Here is a 20,188-nt window from a genome sequence, read left to right as displayed (position 1 = left end):
ATTATTTTACTTTTTCATTAAAATATTATTTTTTAATCTTTCTTTATTATTTCTTTCACATCATCACTTTTTTTCAACTAAAGATCTGATTCTAACGGAAAAGGGGTGGAATAAAATATATATATATATATATATATATATTTTTTACCATAGTGCTACAGTACAATTCTAAGTAGCACTATTGCAAAAAATTTTGCAATAGTAAGGTATACCATTTTTTGATGTAAAGGTTTTTGAGCTATGAAATGTCAAAAATGCCTTAGATATAGCATTAGCATTCTTCAATGCTAAGAGCATCAGCAGTGGGGCTTGTATATGCCAAATGTTAGGAACATTTGGCATTTAAGCCCCAAAACTACTCAACAATGGGAAGGCTATATGCAATATGCCAATGCCAAATTTGGGATTTAGCTACAGTACCATCTCAAATGTAAGATGGTACTGTAGCTGAATGGTATAAAAAAAAATAATTTTTTAATACTCTCATTTCTCTCTCTTCTCTCATTTATCCCGGTAAATTTCTCTCTCCTCTCTCATTTTTTCTGTTTCTTTTCTCTCCCTTTCTTCCTGCTCTCTCTTCTTCAACGGAATGGGGGCAACGGCGTGGAGGCTCGATCAGAAAAGTTGTGGTGGAGGCGTGGAGGTCGTGGGTTTTCGGCGTTATGGTCGAATTTGGGTGGCGTTTGGGTGGCGTTGGGGTGGTGTTTGGGTTGGCGTTTGGGTGGTGTTTGGCGTTTGGCGTTTGGGTCGAAGATGATGATGATGATGACGGGTTTGGGATGAATCCAGACGGCGACGAGCGACCCTCTCTCTCTCGCCATCGCTGCCGGTGAGAACAGATGGGTTTGGGTTTGGGTTTGGTGAGAACAGATGGGTTTGATTTTGGATGTTGATTTTGATTTTGGATTTTGATTTTGGTTTTGATTTTGATTTGGTTGGATTTGGTTGTGCTGTGTTGCCATTGGATTGTGTTTTTTTTTTGGTTCAGCTACTGGGGTTTGTGGTTATGGCTGGTGGGCCGACGGTGGAGGTGGTGGAAGTAGTTGTGGCTGGTGGGTCGACGGTGGGGTGGGTGTCTATGGCTCCGTTGGAGTGGGTTTTGGGTCAGTGGGTGGCAGGGTGGGTTTGCTGCCTGGGTTCTTTTTTTTTTTTTTGGGTGTTGATGGTAAATTATGGGTTGTTGCTGGTGGTGGCGGTGGCGGTGTTAGGTGGGTAGTGTGTCGGTGGTGGTGATTGTGGTTTTTTTGGGTCAGTGGGTGGCAGGATGGGTTTGCTGCCTGGGTTTTTTTTTTTTTTTGGGTGTTAACGGTAAATTATGGGTTGTTACTGGCAGTGGCGGTGGCGGTGTCAAGTGTGTAGTGCGTCGGTGGTGGTGATTGTGGTTGTTGAACATAAATAAAGGGAGAGAAAGAATAAATAATATGTTTTATTGTAAATGATAGTAATTATGGGATATATTATTTTATTGTGTAAAAATATTATTTTAATGAGTAGAATAGGAAAATAAAAGTTGAGATGTTGGGTGTATTGTAAAATAGTATTGTATAATTGATAAAGTAGGTTTTTGGAATGGTAAAATAAGATGAGATATAAGATCCGGATGTGGATGCTCTTAATGCTCTAATGACTTAGCTGCTATCCTTGTGGACTACAGCTGTGATCTCAATAACCCCACAACTTGGTTACATACTAGTCAGATTGAGTCAGTCTTTTATTGGAGCCTCCCTCCAATAGAGAAATAGCTCAGTTGTATCCAGGAAGATGTTTCCCTTGTAAGTTGTAAACTCAAGGAAAGTCCTAAAAGGCTAAAACCGCACATCTGCATTGATCAAGACTTGTTTTCTTCAACGTTCTGTATTCAACATCAATCACGCCGTAAGGAAACGACTGCAAAACCCACGTTGGGACGCGTGCCAGCCTTGCATAGGCACGAGGACTGAGGATGACGCCAGTTTTGTCTCCGTCACCACTTCGTCAACGCATTCAATATTGTGCTGCTGTGCACTTAACCTGTTGACTCATTAACAATTATGAATTGGGAGAAATTATATATATGGAGACTATTCTAAGTAAACGGAGGAATTTGGAGGCGACTCCGACCAGCTTGGAAAGCAACTCTTACAGTGGGCCAAAGAGCCGAAGACGTGCATGGTTGTCTAGGTTCAGCGTATCAATGTATTGTATCTTGTACTATTGCCCTTTTGTACTTATTTTATTATTATTATTTTTGATAAATTGTACTTATTTTATTTCTCTAGTTCTTATGTACCTATTTATTGTCCTCTTGTACCTTATGGTATTTTATTTTATTTATTTATTTTTGAGTGAAAAAAGGGGTTTTGGTGTGGTCTCATCAATTCCACGCCACGTGATCATAATGGGGTAATATCACATGTATTACATGAGTTTTGTTGGGGTTACGCTCGAACTGCTCATCTTTGATTGCTGGAACAAAAACTCTTACCATCAAGTTACACCTCTGCGTGGTCCTTATGGTATTTTTTTTTTTTTTTTTTTATTTCTCTTTTCAGTAACAATATATTTGTTATTTGGATGGACAGGAATGGTGATTCATGGAAGAGCTATGAGAAGTTAAGGAGACTATGGAGACTTTAGTCAAAAATTTTATGAATTATATCAGATTCAGATTAGTAACAATGAAGAGTAATCCTAACATAATAGAATCCTTTGCTCTATTCGGAACATTACTTTCTTCTTCTTTTTTGGTACTTGAAGGGCACTTATTGAGCTAAGTGACTGTTTTGTTGTAGCGGTTAATTGGCTTTTGTTCGTGTAAATTCTGAGTTAGCCTAGTTTTATTGATTTAATTTGTCTTAGAGACAGAGTTGAATTTGTCCTTGCTTAATAGAGGTTTTATTATTTTGTGTAACATGTTACGTGTAACATCCTCTCACTTTGGAATGAGTCCTCGATTTATTATTTTGAATGATATATTGGTTGAATGCAACATCCTCTCATATGACATATGAAATTCACCTCATGTGAAAGAATATTGCATGATTGCACATAATAGTATCACACTACTAAAGAGTCACTTTTGTTGATTGAATAAAAGTATTTGTTCATAAAAAATAAAAATCTTTCCTCTCACTCTTAATATTCCACCAATTATGATGGGCCACAAGTTCATTTTTTCTTTATGAAATAACCAAAACTTAAAAAGGAAAAAAAATCAAACACATAACACATGATAATTGATGGAGTGCAAAGTGAAACACTAAAAACGTGTTTTAAACGACCCAATACTTTTATCTAAATACCCTCGTTAGAGTTCCCTTACCAAGCAACTCACTCCAAAGTGGGGCCTGTGGTTGTGAGCATTCAATCACACAAAACATTGTTCAAATTTGCTTACCAAACGGACCGTAAGGTTTGTTGGGCATAGGATTTTTATTTTCAAAAAATTGAATTTTTGCTCGAAATAGCTATAAGTAGTGCTAAAGACACATAAAATAATACAACTTTATACCATTTTATGTATCTTTAGCATTACCAGTTCCTAATTACCTAGTATCCACCTGCATTGCTCAAGTTTCTCTTACCAAAAATATTATTCCAGATGTTTCAGAAAATTTCCACGCAGAGATAAGAAACGTAGAATGGTCATGTGGCCTTCATGTTGTAAAGCGTGTATGATACACTAGCCGCGTATGACTTTGCTGCTATCCTTGTGGACTACAGCTGCGGTTTTCTTAACACAAGTTAACCTTCAATGTTTTCTTCTTTTATTTATTTATTTATTTTGGGTAGAATACCTTCATATTTGCTTAGCCAGAGAGAGACAGAGAGAGAGAGAGAACAAACTAGAAGAGAAAATAAGCAGAATTAATGGCTGAAATTGCACTTTCAGGAGCACTAGCTCTGGTTGATAGATTGTTACGCATCTATCCCTATGTAACTCATGATATTGAAGAAGTCAAAAACTTGATGGATACCTTGAAAGGCTTCCTTAAGGACACAGATGGAAGAGAAGATACTGAAGGTTGGAAGGATCTACTTAAAAACGTCCGGAATCTAGCATATGAGGCTGAGGATGCAATTGAAGAATACATGTTTCAAGTTCCTGAACACTTCCATACTCATCAAGCAAGGAAAATTGTTCATAATATTGCCCACCCTGTTAAGAACTTTATTCCAGGTATTCAATTGTCCTCTTCAATGAGAGGTCTCAAAGCCAAGATCAAAGGCCGAATCAATGACTTAGAGAAACTTCGCATTGGGTGCTCTAACTTGCCTTCAAGTTCTACGGCTGCAGAGATCCCTCCAGAGGCTTATCCATATTCCTCGGATGAGCCTCTTGTGGGCATTGAAAGGCGCGGAAAAGAACTTCGGCGACTTATTCTCAACAATGAATCAAGGGATGTTGTAATTTCAGTATTAGGAGGTGCTGGCTCGGGTAAAACCACTCTTATCCATGAAGTCTATCAAATGGTGAAGGTAACTTTCGAATGCCATGCTTGGGTTCCTGTATCACGCTCTTGTGAGCGCATGTTAGAGAGAATTTGGGAGGCGTTGGAATTACCAATTTACCAAGGAAGAGATCGAAGACGTTGTCTACACACTCATTTACAGCAGAAAAGGTACATACTTGTTTTAGATGGTATTTGGAGTGAAGATGAGTGGAAATGCATTAGAAATGTACTTCCTTTTAATAATCAAGGTAGTAGAATAATCGTTTCTACTCGTAAACGCAACATTGCTTCTTATTGTGCCACCTCTCATGATTTTATTTATGATCTCAATCTAAATCCATTAACATGGGAAGAGGCTTCAGAGCTCTTCCTTAAAAAGGCCTTCCCAAATGGTAAATGCCTTATTTCATGTGAGGAGTGGTCTGAAAAAATTGTGAAACGATGTGAAGGATTGCCACTAGCAATTGTTGCAATTGGCAAGATCTTATCCCGTAAGCCACAAACTATTATGGAGTTCAAGAAAGTCCATGACAATCTTGAGTTTGAACCAGGAAGCCTTGAATATATCGGAAAATTCTTGCAGAGTTACTACCATCTATCGCCTAATCTTAAGTCTTGTTTCATGTACTTCTGCAATTTTCCTGAAGATTACTCTGTTACACGCGGAAGACTAATTCGCTTATGGATAGCAGAGGGGTTTATTGAGGAAAAAAGAGGTCAAACTCTGGAGCAAGTGGCGGATGAGTACCTAGACGAGCTAGTTCAAATGAGCTTGGTTCAAGTGAGTAGATGGGATTGTGAAGGACGAGTGAGGAGTTGCCGAGTTTCTAATCTTGCAAGAGGTTTCATCCTTTCCAAATCTGAGAAAGAAAATTTTGTTACTGTTATTACAAGGCCACATACAAATTTGAGTCAGAACCACCGGCGCTTGTCTCTCCATATATGCACCACCAATATATTAAAAGGGAAGGACTTCTCTCATGTTCGTACCTTCTCTATGTTTGGGGGAGACAGGAGTTTCGAATTACTGGTCAGAGGAGTTTTTAGCAACTTCAGGTTATTGAGAGTTCTAGACTTGGAAAATGCAGTCTTGCTGGTTTTTCCTCAAGAAGTTGTCACTCTCAACCTTCTGAGGTACTTAAGTCTAAGGAATACAAAGATAGATTCACTTCCAAAATCTATTAAGAAGCTTCAGAACCTAATTGTTTTGGACCTCAGACAAACTTTTGTCTTAGAGTTGCCAATGGGGATCCTGGAAATTCCAAAGTTGCTCTATTTATTAGTTGATTGTCGAGGCAGAAATAATGCTACTGTAGGAGTAGAGGTGTCTCAAGGAATTGGGTGTTTGAAATGGTTACAGAAATTGTCACTTATCAAGGCAAATAACAAGAATGGGAGTATTGTTGAAGAGTTGGGGAACTTGATTGAACTGAGGAAACTGGGGATCATAGAGCTCAAGAATAAAGACAGTCGTGATTTTTGTGCATCCATTGAGAAGATGGAAAATCTTTCTTCTTTGTATGTGGAATCAGCAAATGAGTTTCTTGATTTGAATTATGTTAAGAAGTCTCCTCAAATGATTGAAAATCTATCTCTTGGAGGGAGGTTGCACAACATTCCAGAATGGATTCTTTCACTAAAAGGTTTGTTTAAATTAGAACTCAAATGGTCACAGCTAGCGAAAAGCCCCCTTGAGGTTCTTTGGGGTTTGCCTTCTCTAAAGGTGCTCCATCTGCATGATGCTTACAGTGGTGAGGTACTTGAATTTCGAGCAGGATGGTTTCTGGAACTAAGGATATTAGTAATTGAACAATGCTGGTGGTTGAAGACTGTAGTCATTCCGGGACTAGCAATGCCTAAACTACAAAAGCTGACTATAGAAAACTGTAACAGTCTTACCATGGTGCACATAGCAATTAGTACTCTCACCCATTTAGAGAAAACGAATGTTCCACAACACCTTTTAGAATTCTTGGACTAATAGAACAACAAGAAATATTGTTGGACTGTTGGAAACAATCCATTAATTCGTTCTTTTAGTAATGGGATAGCCTGCTCTGCAAAGTTCTTTCTATATCTACCTGGCACGAAGAGTTCAACGTGGTTGTTGAAGAACCACTGTGGTATGGCTTTAATTAACATAGATGTTACTGTTATTTTGTTTTCTTGTAGAATGCAGCTTATTGCAAATTCATTTTGCTGATTGTTTAATTTCAATTCAAAATTCAAATTGTGCTTGATTTGTGTAAGTAATTCCCCTTATTAAAGTTAGTTCTATTGGAATGTATTATCATCTAAGTGAATGAAGAAAATGTAATTGGATGGCTTCTTGTACCATGGATGTAGGCTTTGTGAACGAATCACATAAAACTCTCACGTCTTCTAGCTATTCTCTTTTCTCCCTCAAATTATCTCAAAATTATTAGTGTTTCGTTAAATGTTTTCAAGTGCAGAAATCTGTATATCCTTTTTTGTAATATAGCAATAGGGGATTATGGTGTGTGGTCTTTCATATCACTACTTCCATTCACAACGCTCGATTTACTTTGGCTATCATCCAAGCACATATCTTTAGTGTAGAGGGAAGGTGTGGATTACATTCTAGTAGTTATAGATATATGATGGTTGTTGTATGAATATACAGTGGAATTGCAGATTTTTATTTGTGGTTGAATATTGCTAGTGGCACTGCAAAAGATAACTGCATCTCATGAAGGTTACAATCCAAAATCCTTTATTGGGATTGGCTGTTGCTTCTGCGGAAATGACCCTATATATTGACATACTCTTTGTTTCCATTTAAGGCCTCAGAGCATCATCAATCATCCAGCTCCAAATCCTCACCTTCATTGTAAATGATGATCAATGGATTGTCAATCTCAATCCTGAATTTGCCTAATCTTTTGGGTCATTTCAGAGCCTCAGTCACCGATAAGTATAGTAATGAGTTAATGTAGAACCTCAACTTCAGTATACCCCATTTTGAACCTCAACATCGTTTCCTTCCTCCAATTTTTCACTCACATAATAAGACAAATTACGAAATATGTAATGGAGTCGTTGAATAATAGGCACAGTGCTTATTTGAAACTAACATGAATGGTTTTTTATTTATTTAATTATTTTTTTTATACCATTGATAAAACATTAGAAAAAGTGGCATGAATGGTTGAGATGCTTGGTTGTACACGGTAGTACATGTACACCTCACATATAGATATTAGTTAATTTTTTTTAATAGAAAAAGATGATATTGACTTTTGTTTACAGATTGATAACTTGGTAAAATCCAAATATTTTTATTTGAAAATAAATTAATAGAATTTTAAGAACTCCATGATAAAATTACCTCAAAATCAAGATAATCTTGACCTCGAAAAAAGTAAGCCAAGCCTAAAATGGAGTTAATTATATTCTGTTGCAATTATTATCTCTTACATGCAAATAAGAGAAACTTGGTTTAACAATATATGGTATAGATAGATGACCATTGAGGATGGTGATCTAGAGGTCATTGGGCTTACACCCAATTGGTTTAAGAAATAGAGGTCCCAAGTTCGAACTTGCAATTGAAAGTGCTTGAGAAAAATATAACGAATATGTATATTTTATTTATTTAAAGAAAATAGGTTGAAAAGGGCAATCGCAGTGGCTTCCCTACCAAAACATTATCATAATAGCATTCTTTTGTTAGGCATTACCATAAAATGTAACTTATTGCAAATTGTTTAATTTCAATACTAAAATTGTGATTGATTTATATATGTAGTTCCCATTCTAATATTTGGTTCTTATTATCTAAGTAAATGAAAATGTAACCAATTGGATTCTTGTCTTGTAGATGTAGGCCTTGTGGCCAAATCAAGAAAAGCTTTCATGTTTTCCGTCTTTTCTTTTTCCCCTCAAATTACTTCAAAATTCTATTGTTTCAAACTATCTCAAAATTCTACTGTTTTTATTACCACTAGCTGCAGACCCATGTGATGCTTTGGAATATAAATATTATGTAATGATATATAATATATAAAAAGTAACAATTACTTCAAGTATTATCTATCCCAAGCCAAATACTAAAAAATGAACAGACCCATACATGACCCACAACACAAAAGAGGTAGTTTAAAAAAAAAAAAAAAAAACCAGCAATCAAAAGAAACAATACTATTAATCTGATCCTTACATTGAATTAGAAGTAACAGACATCAATTGTGAATTTAAATTTGTGCCAAGGAACTGCATAAATCAATAAAAGACACATTCCACATGTGCAAGTTTTTAACAGTTTTGTACCAAGGAATTGCAAAAATCAAATTATTTGCATCGAGGGGCTTGTTGATTTTTTGTGTGTGTGTGTGTGTTTTTTTTTTTTTTTTTTTTTTTTTTTTTCTTCTAGCAACAGATTCCGAACCCAAAGTACATTCTTGAAAGTGGGAAACTTTTACATCCACCTAATTAGGAGAGAAGATTGCAGAAGCAGAAAGGTCCATGGGACAATCGAGTGACATCCTAAAAAATCCACATACAATGACTATGAGACATGGTGGGAAATTGAAAACCCCCAACCTTTGCCCAAACATGTCTGTAGAATTTCAATGATACTCATAATATGTTCCTAAACCCAGATGTATGGACTATATGACACATTGAAAAAGATAAAACCCACATCTTTACTCAAAACATGTTTGAAAAAAATACAAAATGAATTGAATCACCCGAAATAGGAATTCAATCATATAAACAGAGAAATAGGTACATAGCTAGTTATGTTCATATATGTTAATTATGCAGGAAAAAACTCACAAACTTCATGCGGAGATGCAAAGGTAAAAGAAATTTGCGACTACAAAAACATCAAAAATGTTCATCTGCAAATATCATAATGATCAAAATAAATAAAATCCATTATACAAAATTTAACATTTAAATAAATAAATAAATAAGCAAGAAGGTGTGGTATGTGTTTAAAAAATGAAAGTACCTAGAGTCTGAGTGAATTAAAATAAAAAAGAATATGATAAACATAAAAGTGTTGTGTGTGCTGTAATTCTTCTCAAGCTATGAAAAGTTACAGTTTGCATTTCTCTCTCTATTCCTCTATCAGTTATTTTCTCTAATTTCCCTCTTTTATTCTTTCAATTCTCTTGGAGGTTAGGCTAACTCGAATTAGCCATAAACTCTTGAATTAGGATCTTAACCATGGGGTCTTTTTAAAAAAGACAACTACAATAAACTAAGGTAGTTGTCCTGAACCTAGACAATCTGAAACTCATGACCTTAGAAGGGATACACCCAACAAAAAAAAGGGGAAAAAGAAATTCCATTCACTAAACTGATATATACAAATATAAGAGTATGGCCTTGAACTTCAAGTTATCATAGTTAGAGGTGGAAGGTGTTTAGGCAAATCCAAATTGAAATAGCTAAAAGAAGATCTCTGCCAATTATATAAAGGGTACAACTTATTTCTTTCTTTTCTTCTTAAATATCCCGCTCTTATATGTTAAAGAAAAGAGAAAATTATTGAGCTGCAGCCTAAAAGAGCTTAAGCATATATAGTTCTGCTTCTGTATAACTTTAAAGTCACCAAGACAAGTAAATGAAATGAAACTGAGTTAGCACGAAGCTAGGACCCACCATTAGATTTTTCCAAAAATAAAAAATTAATTGAATCACCCGAAACAGGAATTCAATCATATAAACAGAGAAATAGGTATATAGCTAGCTATGTTCATATATGTTAATTATTTAAAAAAAAAAAAAAAAAAAAAAAAAAAACTCACAACTTCATGCAGGGATGTAGAGGGAAAAAAAATTAGTGACTGCAAAAACTGCAAAGATGTTCACTTGCAAATATCATAATGATCAAAATAAATAAAACCCATTATACAAAACTAGTAAGTTGCCCGTGCGATGCACAGATAATATTGTAATGTTTTATGTAAGACGGTTTTAGAGAATGTTGTATATATAATATAAAGAAAGAGTAAACTAATTTAATAATTATAGCAAAGAAACATATACGTTGTGAAATATTAAAAATCAAATTAGTAGCAACGTATCACAAAGATCAATCTACTCAAACTATATAACGAGTCAATGGCAAAGTTTTCTTTATTGCAACAATGAGTTAAAGATTAAAAATACTTAGACAAACCATGTATGAAAGAAAAGGCATCAATGTAACAACAAAGATTAATATTTTCTCCAATATTCCTTGATAAGCGTATTTTGTTTTAGAATTATTATTTTTTGCTTTTATTTTTAATACTAAAACGGTGGGTATACTAAAAGTCATGAAGAAGAGACAAAGGCATGGTGTAAGCTTAGACAATTAATGAGAGATTAATGAGATAATAGTAAAAATAAGTTAATGTGAAATTTTGGATAATAGTAAAAAAAATTAGCTAAATGCAAAATTAGAGTGCCGCATACTAGGACCTCATGCTCTCTCACATGAACCTTGTGCTATACATTTTAAAGAATTAGCTTCAATTATATTATATTGGTAAAAGGAGGAAAAGGAAAAAGAAAGTCTTTATAGTCCAGCAGGAAGATGAGTCTTACAGGAAGTTAATGACAACTATCTTTGTAAAGAAAAATGAAAGGGTGAAATTTGACCATTTTTTGTTTTTTTAGAATACTAAGTATTTTTTGTTTTATTAACAAAACTGTAATGATTCATCTATAATTATTTTTCAGCCTCCTTGAAGCTTCCAATACACATTAATTATGGCTAAATATAGTAAGAAATATATCTTTTGCCACTAATACCAAGTCTTACATACCAAGAACTAATACGCCAAAAAAAAAAAAAAAAAAAAATGTCCCACACATAAGGGCCATTTTTGCCATCATGGATCTTCATTCAAAGTGATGCAAATATGTCAACAATTATTTAAGGATTGCCCTTATGGTTATCAAACATAGTAGTCAAGACTTGAAAGAAAATTTTAAAAAGAAACTGTGTGAATTTTCATTTATAGATGAACTTTATTGCAATCATATTCAATGTAGGATAACTATTAAATTCCTAGAGAATTTCATTTAGTGACCAAATTTGGTAGTAATTTTTTCAAAAATATTCAAAGAATATCATATGCTAAGTTGTAGCTTAGTTCTAATTGAAGCTGATTCATCATCAGGAACTATATAAAATAAATTAAGAATGATTAGTTGCAATTACTGTTTGGGCTGCTTACCTCTAAAGGAAAGGCATGCCAATTCTCCATCTTGAGCAAGACTACGCACCATTGAGATAGGCACAAACAATGCTATTACTGGAAATTTGTTATGTGTAGTAAAGTTCTTCGGAAACCACATTCCAACCAAGGTATGAAGCCATAAAATTTTGAGGAGGACGAACTTTCAATAGCAACTTGTATTTATGAATGGCCCCAATATTTATCATAATATGATTAAGGTTCATGTCAAATAGAACAATTTTATTTACCATAAGGTAACTCATGCAAGGGACAACAATTATGGCTCTAGGAATTTCAAAGATTGCTCTTGGTCGTTTGTCTTTTCATAATTGGTATGGCTTATAAAAAAAGAAGGTCCTAGGACAAAATAGTGCTATTGAAAAAGATTTGTCTTATATAGCCATTGACACATTAGAGTTGCCAAGTAGGAATTTAACTATATAGCATTAAAAAAAAAACCCAAATAAAGGTTCTTTCTTTACCTTAACAGTTTGACCGTTAATCTTCTATGTTAGCCCTATCTTCCCAGAATCATTCACAACTTTAAAAGACAAATACAGAATACAATGATATTTGGCTGGAAATTTTTCAGTAAAAAATTCTGAGGTGCTAATAAACAAAGAATATAGGTAGGGAGTACGTACAGATAAAAAGAAAAACAAAGCTCCTTGATGTGCTTTGTTGGAGACAAAGTTTCAAGGGCTAGCATCAACAAAGCCTTCAACTACAGAATCCCCAAGACTCTCAAAGAAGATCATAATCTAATTGTTTTTTTTTTTTTTTCAAAAATTTAATGAGAAAGAGAAGAGCATAACATTTTAATTTTTAGGGGAGAGATAGAGAGATTTATGAACCTGGTGAAATCTATGAAAAGCATGGAGAGCACCTCGGTGGTAAATTTGAAACCCTTTGAAGTCACTTATTCAAGATTGAAGGTATGACTAAATGTATGTAAAATACCATAAGAGAGGAGATTGATTTGCAGAATAGGAAGAGTTGAAAAGCCATAAGTTTGTGTACTTGAGGAATGGTTTGGGTATGCTAAGAGACGTCAAGAGGAGAGAGTTGTGGAGTGGAGAGAGTAAATGTAACGACTAATGAGGGAGTCTGGATGATTGTAGATAGAGAAGCTTTGCTCTTTATATATATATATATATATATATATATAGATTGATTGATTAATGGGCGGGTAGGTATCTAATGAGATTTGTGTTATTCTCCACATAACCCTTACACCAACTCAGCGAGCTACAAAGGTTATAGATAGATATAGATTTTTTTTAGGGAAAAGATAGATATAGATATTGACTTATAAAAAAACACAATTTTGTGCATTTAGTTTAAATGGGAATTGAACATTTAAGAGAGAGAGAGAAGTGAATTGGTTCAATGGTTTTGGCTGAAGCAATTAAATAACATGCATCCTTTTAATTTCTAAAATTCCATTTTTTAAGAGGTGAGGTGGAAGGTCAAATGCAAAAGTTGCTCTAATAGAGCACCACATGGCAGGACCTCATGTTTTTTCACATGAGGTCTGTGCTTTTATATATATATATATATATATATATATATATATTAATTGATTTAGCATTTAAATAAATAAATGAGCAAGAAGGTCTGACAGTATATCTGGAGCATTTGTAGCACTAGAGAAGAAATAACTCTTGCTACAAGATACAACAATAATAGATGATAGCATATATAAGGCCCCCAACTATGCGCACAATACCTATCAAGGGCACATCATAAGTAGACTTAATTAGTATCACGTGTTTTGCCCATCCCATAACCAATTTTAATGGCAATTTCCAAGACAATTTGTCTACTTACAAATATTGGTGCCTGCACAAAGCAAATTTTAAGCTGATTATAGAAGCTTTAAAGAAACATTCTTACATAACCAGGGAATGTTATTAGATCTGTTGAAGTCTCAAAGGACGTCAAGAGGGATAAAGGGGTGGCATTGTTGTGCAGTCCCTGTCAAATTTCATACTGAAGAAAAAACATTGCATGACACACACACACACACACAATGAATGCACAAATGCAAGCATTTACTTGCTTAAACAAACGCCTAATAAAATATTTTTTTTTTAAAAACCCACCAATTGGAAGCTACATTCACATCAAGGTAACTTCAACTGTCTTGAACTGGAAAGTCTGAATTTCATTATTGTGCAGAATTGACTTGTACCAAATGCAATGCTGATCTATGGAAAATATATACCTTGCATCTATTTACCACATTTATGGCATCTGAGGGACGTGCATCCATACCCAAAATGTCATTTTTTCTAGGTTGTAGATAACAAATGCCTTGATGTAACATAAAGCTGAATTGAAGATAATCAAGACATACTAATTGTAAATTTCTAACCACCTTGCTAAAATATAGTTTGGCAAAGTAAAGTATTAACAACTCTTTCTGTAATTCTCACCATAGTAACCTGAAACCGAGAGGGGAAAAGAAGAAAGAGAAAATTTTATAAAAGGAATAGATTTATACCCCAGTTTTTGTCTAAAATTGGACTTAATAAAATAGATGTGCAGTGCTATTAAGCCAGAAATTGAGAGACATAGACCCAGTCATATTCACACCTTGGACCTCGTAGGTTCTTTTTCGATCAACAAACTTATTGAAGTTTGCAATATTTGTTCTATTATCGAGATTCAGTGTTGCATCAGGGGAGCATATTAGCACTACATCTTTACTACTGAGGATGTGTGTTTCTATGAAATCTGCCCCCTCTTCAATAGCTTTCACCTGGTGTTGCTTTCAAGTTTTAAAGGTCTGAAGTGAATCATCTATACTACTATTTAAGAGGCTTTCTCTGTTTGAGATCTTCATTTTTTTGGTTAAAAAATGCCCTACACCCACTAAAACATTGTCTAAAAAATAAGATTGCTCTCTTGTTGATTTTCAAATTGTTTTATCCACTTTTATCACCCAAAAAAAAAAAAAAAGCTTTATCAACTTATAAATTAGATTTTCAAAATAAAAATTATATATAAAAAATAAAGACATAGACTTTTTTTTTTTTGCTATAAAATAGGATCGCTAAACCTGAAAAAAGCCTCATTGCACACACAAAGTGCATGTAATGAGGCTAGTCAAATAAACTGTTTTAGAAAGCCATAGGTTTGAAGTTTTGAAATTGTCTTTGGAAGAGCAAATGGGGGGATATAGAAAGGATTGGCGTTAAAAGAGTAAAGGGTATTCAGATTGGGTTTGGGCGTTATGGTGGACAACATTAATATAATAGACATGCATATAGATTTGGGCTTTATGGTGGACATTATTAATGTAATAGTGGGCTTCATGGTTAATGTAATAGTGGGCTCTATGGTGAAATATTTTCTTTTTATTAGTATTTTAAAATTATAGGAGAAATTTAGGAAAAAGAACGGCAATGACATGGCTGTTGATGTGACTCAACAAGAGCGTAAAAACATTAAATGTTACGCTTTAACTTTTAGATATAACTAATCACTAACCTATGCGATGCACGGGAAAATTCATAAAAATGTTCAAGAAATTCTTTTTTTTTTTTTAATTCATCTTCCTCTAGATTGATGAAAGCTATAAGATTAATTCCAAATATTCATGTACTTAAACAACAAGTTTAAATGGTTAAATGTTGCAAGTTTGATGAATCCATAATCATAACCTTTAAAAATACTTCATTCCAGACTTACAAAAGTAAATGTATGAATCTTTACTCCTCCTTTGGCAAACACAATTATTTTCCAATTAAATCTCCTTTCAAATAGTGTTTCTCAATATTGGTACATTTTATAGTTGGAAAAGAGATATGCAAGTCTAATGTTTTGTTCATATTGCAAAGTTACATGCTACTTATAATTTGTTTTTAAATATTTGAAGATTGATCTATTTAATGAGGCATGTTATATAAACTAATTCATTAAAAAAAATGTGAAATGTTTATTGATATTCAATTGGTTGAAAACACAATCGGTGCTATCTAACAAATTTTCACTTTGAATTCATTAAATATTATTAAAATGCAAAACCCCATTCTAGCCATGCAACTATATATGTTGATAGTGTATATATTTTTATTTGGAAATATTTCCTATGCATTTTTTTATATGGGCCTAGCAAATATATTTTTTTGGACTGAAATGATAGAAGCCTTGCAAATATATTGAACAACTTGGGTCTGGCGTCTGGGCTTGGCCTTGCCAAAATTACTCAAGCCCACTGCCCGTTAGACAAGTTAGATTAACCGACTAAAATTAAACTAATTAGCAGAGAGAGGACGGAATTCAAGTATTGGAGTAATGATAAGGGATTACAAGGGGGAGGCGGCGGCTTACATGTGTAGACTGCTAAATGGAAATTTTTCTGTGGTAGAGACTGAAATGTTGGCGATGGAAGCTGGTATTTTGTTAGCAAAAGATTTGGGCTTCCAACAAATCATTATTGAATCAGATTCTCTCCTAGTTGTTTAGAGCATCTCAGCAAAGGAAGTCAGTGGCAAAACAGGGCATATTGTTCAAGGAATTCTGAGTAATCTGGACTGTTTTGGCAGTTGGAAAATTCAGCATGTCAAGAGGGTGGCGCAGAACTTGCCCTCTATGCAAAGTGAGTCAGGTCTGGGAGGGATGTTCCCCGGCCATAGTGAGGCACCTGATCGTCTGTGATGTATTTGTATCCCTGTTTCCGCTGTTTTCTTTGCTGGTTTAATGGAAGTTTTCTTTTCCAAAAAAAAAAAAAAAAACTAATTAACTTTAATTAATTAAGTTAAACAGAAACTAATTGAAAAAACCCTAGCCTTATACTACCTCCCCCACTTTCAGTTAAACGCCTCCATCACTCTCTCACACACAAAGCCTCCTTCACTCCCTCTCTCACACAGGCCCTTCACACCACGTTGCTTGATCTTTTCATTCTCACGGTGAGCCTCTCTCTTTTTAATTTCTTGATAACCCTCTCTCTTTTTTGTATTTTGGGTTTTGTTTAATACTAAATCAGTGCTATTATTTATGAATCTGTGACTTTGATGTTGAGTTGTTATTTTCCTTCTGTTGAGTTGTTATAATTTTCTTATCTTTTTCATCTCTGTATTTATGCTTCGTACGGTGTTAGTAATCTCATCTATTCAAGTATGAGAGAGAGAAAGAAAGAGAGTGAAAGAAAAAAGTTTTAGGAAAGTGGATTTGATCTACACGAGCTCAATCTCAGGCAATATCTGTTCACAGAGAAGAGCCAAATTCAGACGAAATAACAATGGAGTAAGAAGATAGGCTACATATATGGTAGAGGCTGCGATATCCGTTCTTACTGAGAAGCTCATTTCCTTGTTGAGCGAAGAAGCAACGGCAACACTGTTACGAGACATCCATGAAGAAGTAGCTGACATCAAAGATGAACTGGAGAGCATTCAGTCCTTCCTTAAGGATGAAGATGCAAGGGCCGCAGCAGAGGACATGAGCGAGGGTGTCAAAACTTGGGTGAAACAAGTCAAAGAAGTAGCTTTCCGCATGGATGTTTTCATGGACGAGTACTTGCTTGAGATGGCCCAACATCATCCCCATCGGCTTCAGGGATTCAGTGGTTTCCTCCATAAATCTGCTCGCTTAATTTCAATGTTAAAACCTCACCACGAAACAGCCACTAAGATTCAGAAGATCAAGGCATCAGTGCAGAAAATCAAGGCAAGAAGTGAAAGATACGGCTTCCAATCCACTGGTCAAGGATCAAGCAGTGGTACTCGGAATGTTAGGTGGCAAGACCCTCGAAAGGACTCCCTTTATCTTGAGGATACTGATGTTGTTGGAATTGAATCTTCTAGAAATGAATTGATAGGCTGGTTGGTAGAAGGACAACCTCATCGTATTGTAATTTCGGTAGTAGGAATGGGGGGACTAGGCAAGACCACACTTGCCAAAAAAATATATGATCATCAAATGGTTAGAATACACTTTGAATGCTATGCGTGGATTTCAGTGTCTCAATCTTACAACATACAAGATCTATTAAGGAGCATCATAAAGCAATTTCGTGATGCCAGAGAGGAGCTTCCTATGCCGGGAATTGACACAATGGATGAACAATCATTGGTAAGTAAATTAAGAGATTACTTACGGCTAAAAACGTATGTGGTAATATTTGATGATGTATGGCGAATTGACTTTTGGGAGGGTATAAAACATGCTTTACTTGATAATAATAAGGGTGGTAGAATTATGATCACAACACGTAATAGGGAGGTGGCTAGTTTTTGTAAAAAATCTTCACATGTTCATGTTTTCGAATTGCAACCACTAACTCCTGATGAGGCATGGGAGCTATTTTGCAAAAGGGCGTTCCAATTTGAATTTGGAGGACATTGTCCCCCAATATTGGAGAAATTGTCTCAGGACATTGTTGAGAAGTGCAAAGGCTTACCACTTGCAATTGTTGCTATGGGTGGTCTTTTGTCAACCAAAGACAAAGCTGTCTTTGAATGGCAAAACTTGCATGATAGTGTTGGGTTTGAGTTAGGAAGAAATCCCCATCTTACAGGTGTTGATAAAATCTTGTCCTTAAGTTATGAAGACTTGCCATGCCACCTCAAATCTTGCTTATTATACATTGGTATGTATCCAGAAGACTACTCCATTAGTTGCATCAAATTGATTAGACAATGGATAGCTGAAGGATTTGTGAAGGAATTGGAGGGTAAAACATTTGAGGAAGTTGCACAAGAATATTTGACTGAATTAATCCACAGAAGCTTGGTTCAAGTATCATATGTTGACATATCTGGGAAAGTTAGAAAATGTCGACTCCACGATATCTTACGTGAGGTCATACTCCGAAAGATGAAGGATTTGAGTTTTTGTCATGTTCTCTCAAAACAAGAGTCTCACTTTGAAGGATTAACTCGACGCATGTCAATTCATGGAGTTTCATATGTTGTATTGAAGGAATTTGAGAACACTCATATTCATTCTCTTTTATTTTTCAATCTTGATGAATTTCCAAAGTCCTTTATGAGTACTTTTGTTGCTAATTTCAAGCTTTTGAAAGTCATGGATTTTGAAGATGCTTTGTTGGATTGCATTCCTGAAGATGTTGGAAGTTTATTTCATTTAAGGTATTTAAGTTTAAGAAATACCAAAGTTAAAATTCTTCCAAAATCCATAGGAAAGTTGCAAAATCTGGAGACTCTAGATCTAAAGCAATCCCTAATTTCTGATATACCAATTGAGATCAACAACCTTCGTAAGCTACGACATTTAATAGCTTACAATCTTGATTTCAAAAAAGACAATAGTTTGACTTTGGGTAAAGGGGTAAAGATACAAAAGGGTTTTGGGTGTTTAAAGAACTTGCAAAAGTTGTATCATGTGGAGTTGAATCATGGAGGGGTTGATCTTACTAAAGAGTTGGGAAAGTTAGAACAATTGAGGAAGCTAGGCGTGAAAAACTTGTCAAAGGAAACCATGACAGCTTTGTGTGCCTCTGTTGAAAATATGAACCACCTTCGGTCTCTTGATGTAACCTTAATTAGCGAAGATGAGATAGTTGATTTAAAATTCATTTCATCCCCACCTAAATTTCTTCAAAGCCTACAAATAAAGGGGCGATTAGAGAAGTTACCAGAATGGATTTCAGAACTTCAACATTTGGTCAAACTAAAGATTTTATGGTCCAGGTTAAATGATGACCCATTAAAAGTCCTTCAAAATCTACCAAACTTACGGGAGCTCATGATCTCACGCCAAGCATACAACGGAGAACATTTGCATTTTAAGGTAGAAGGGTTTCCAAAACTCAAGTGGCTATGGATTAGACACTTAAATGCATTGCATTCGCTATTGATAGATGAAGGAACATTGCCTGTTCTTGAATTTTTTTCCATTGGGCATTGTCTAGAACTTAAAGAGGTGCCTTCTGGAATCCAACATTTGAAAAACCTCAAAAAATTGGGATTTTGGGGGATGCCCAAAGAATTTGAAGAAAGTTTGGATCTTGAGCAAGGGCTACATTACTGGATCGTTAAGCATGTACCAGTCATTATTCTCTTCCACAAGGCTCGTACAGGATATTATGGCTATGACAACCACAATCTCTGTTCCAAGCATTTGGCGGGGTTAAGAGGGCAAAGGCAAACATTCAACCAGGATGAGTTTAGATGTTGGGGTTAAGAGGGCAAAGGCAAAAAATCAAAGTTTGACAAAGTTGTGGGAGGTAAACAATCAATTGTTGTTGTTGGGACATGTTGGGCTAAATTTTTTATTTTTTATTCCATGGTTTGACTTCTATATGTTTGCAATTGTCTCTTCTAGTGTGATGCTCATTGTTGAAGCCCAAATATGTGGTTGTTTTGCCACAATCATGGGTTCATTGGTGTTGCTATTTTCCTAAGTACAATTGCAGTTGCAGTCACCCGTAATTGTTTATTTTGTACAATGATTTGAAAATCTTTGAATTGTTGTCTATGTGGTTTTGATCTCTTTCTTTAATCAACTATTACTCTTTTTGGAACTAGTCACAAACCCATAAGATGCGTGAAAATTTTTTATTTTTTTTCCCTGTTTAGT

General features: G+C 34.9%; 2 protein-coding genes across 25 annotated transcripts in view; both read left to right on the top strand.

Moving 5' to 3' along the window:
* Positions 1-3,849: 3,849 nt before the first annotated feature.
* Positions 3,850-6,414, top strand: LOC126694141 (disease resistance protein RPM1-like). The gene has a single exon (XM_050390223.1). It carries the CDS (start codon positions 3,850-3,852, stop codon positions 6,412-6,414), a length of 2,565 nt encoding a protein of 854 aa, XP_050246180.1.
* A 9,519-nt stretch (positions 6,415-15,933) lies between these two features.
* LOC126694210 (disease resistance protein RPM1-like) overlaps positions 15,934-20,188 on the top strand; it is a 76,117-nt gene continuing 71,862 nt past the window's right edge. For 4 of the 24 annotated variants that reach the window (XR_007645664.1, XM_050390287.1, XM_050390288.1 and 1 more), the window contains exon 1: positions 15,945-17,869. Coding sequence is in view for 12 of the 24 variants with exons in the window: in XM_050390287.1 (XP_050246244.1) it covers positions 16,913-17,869 (957 nt within the window). In the remaining 12 variants the exon portion in view is untranslated. Of the gene's footprint in view, positions 19,908-20,188 lie in introns of those variants that run through there. The other 20 variants (XR_007645661.1, XR_007645658.1, XR_007645660.1 and 17 more) reach the window with 17 other exon arrangements.

The sequence above is a fragment of the Quercus robur genome, chromosome 8 (assembly GCF_932294415.1).
Source record: "Quercus robur chromosome 8, dhQueRobu3.1, whole genome shotgun sequence".
In the NCBI taxonomy this organism is placed as follows: Eukaryota; Viridiplantae; Streptophyta; class Magnoliopsida; order Fagales; family Fagaceae; genus Quercus; species Quercus robur.
The sequence above is the reverse complement of the archived record's forward strand: the minus strand, read 5'-3'. Positions and strand labels throughout refer to the sequence as shown.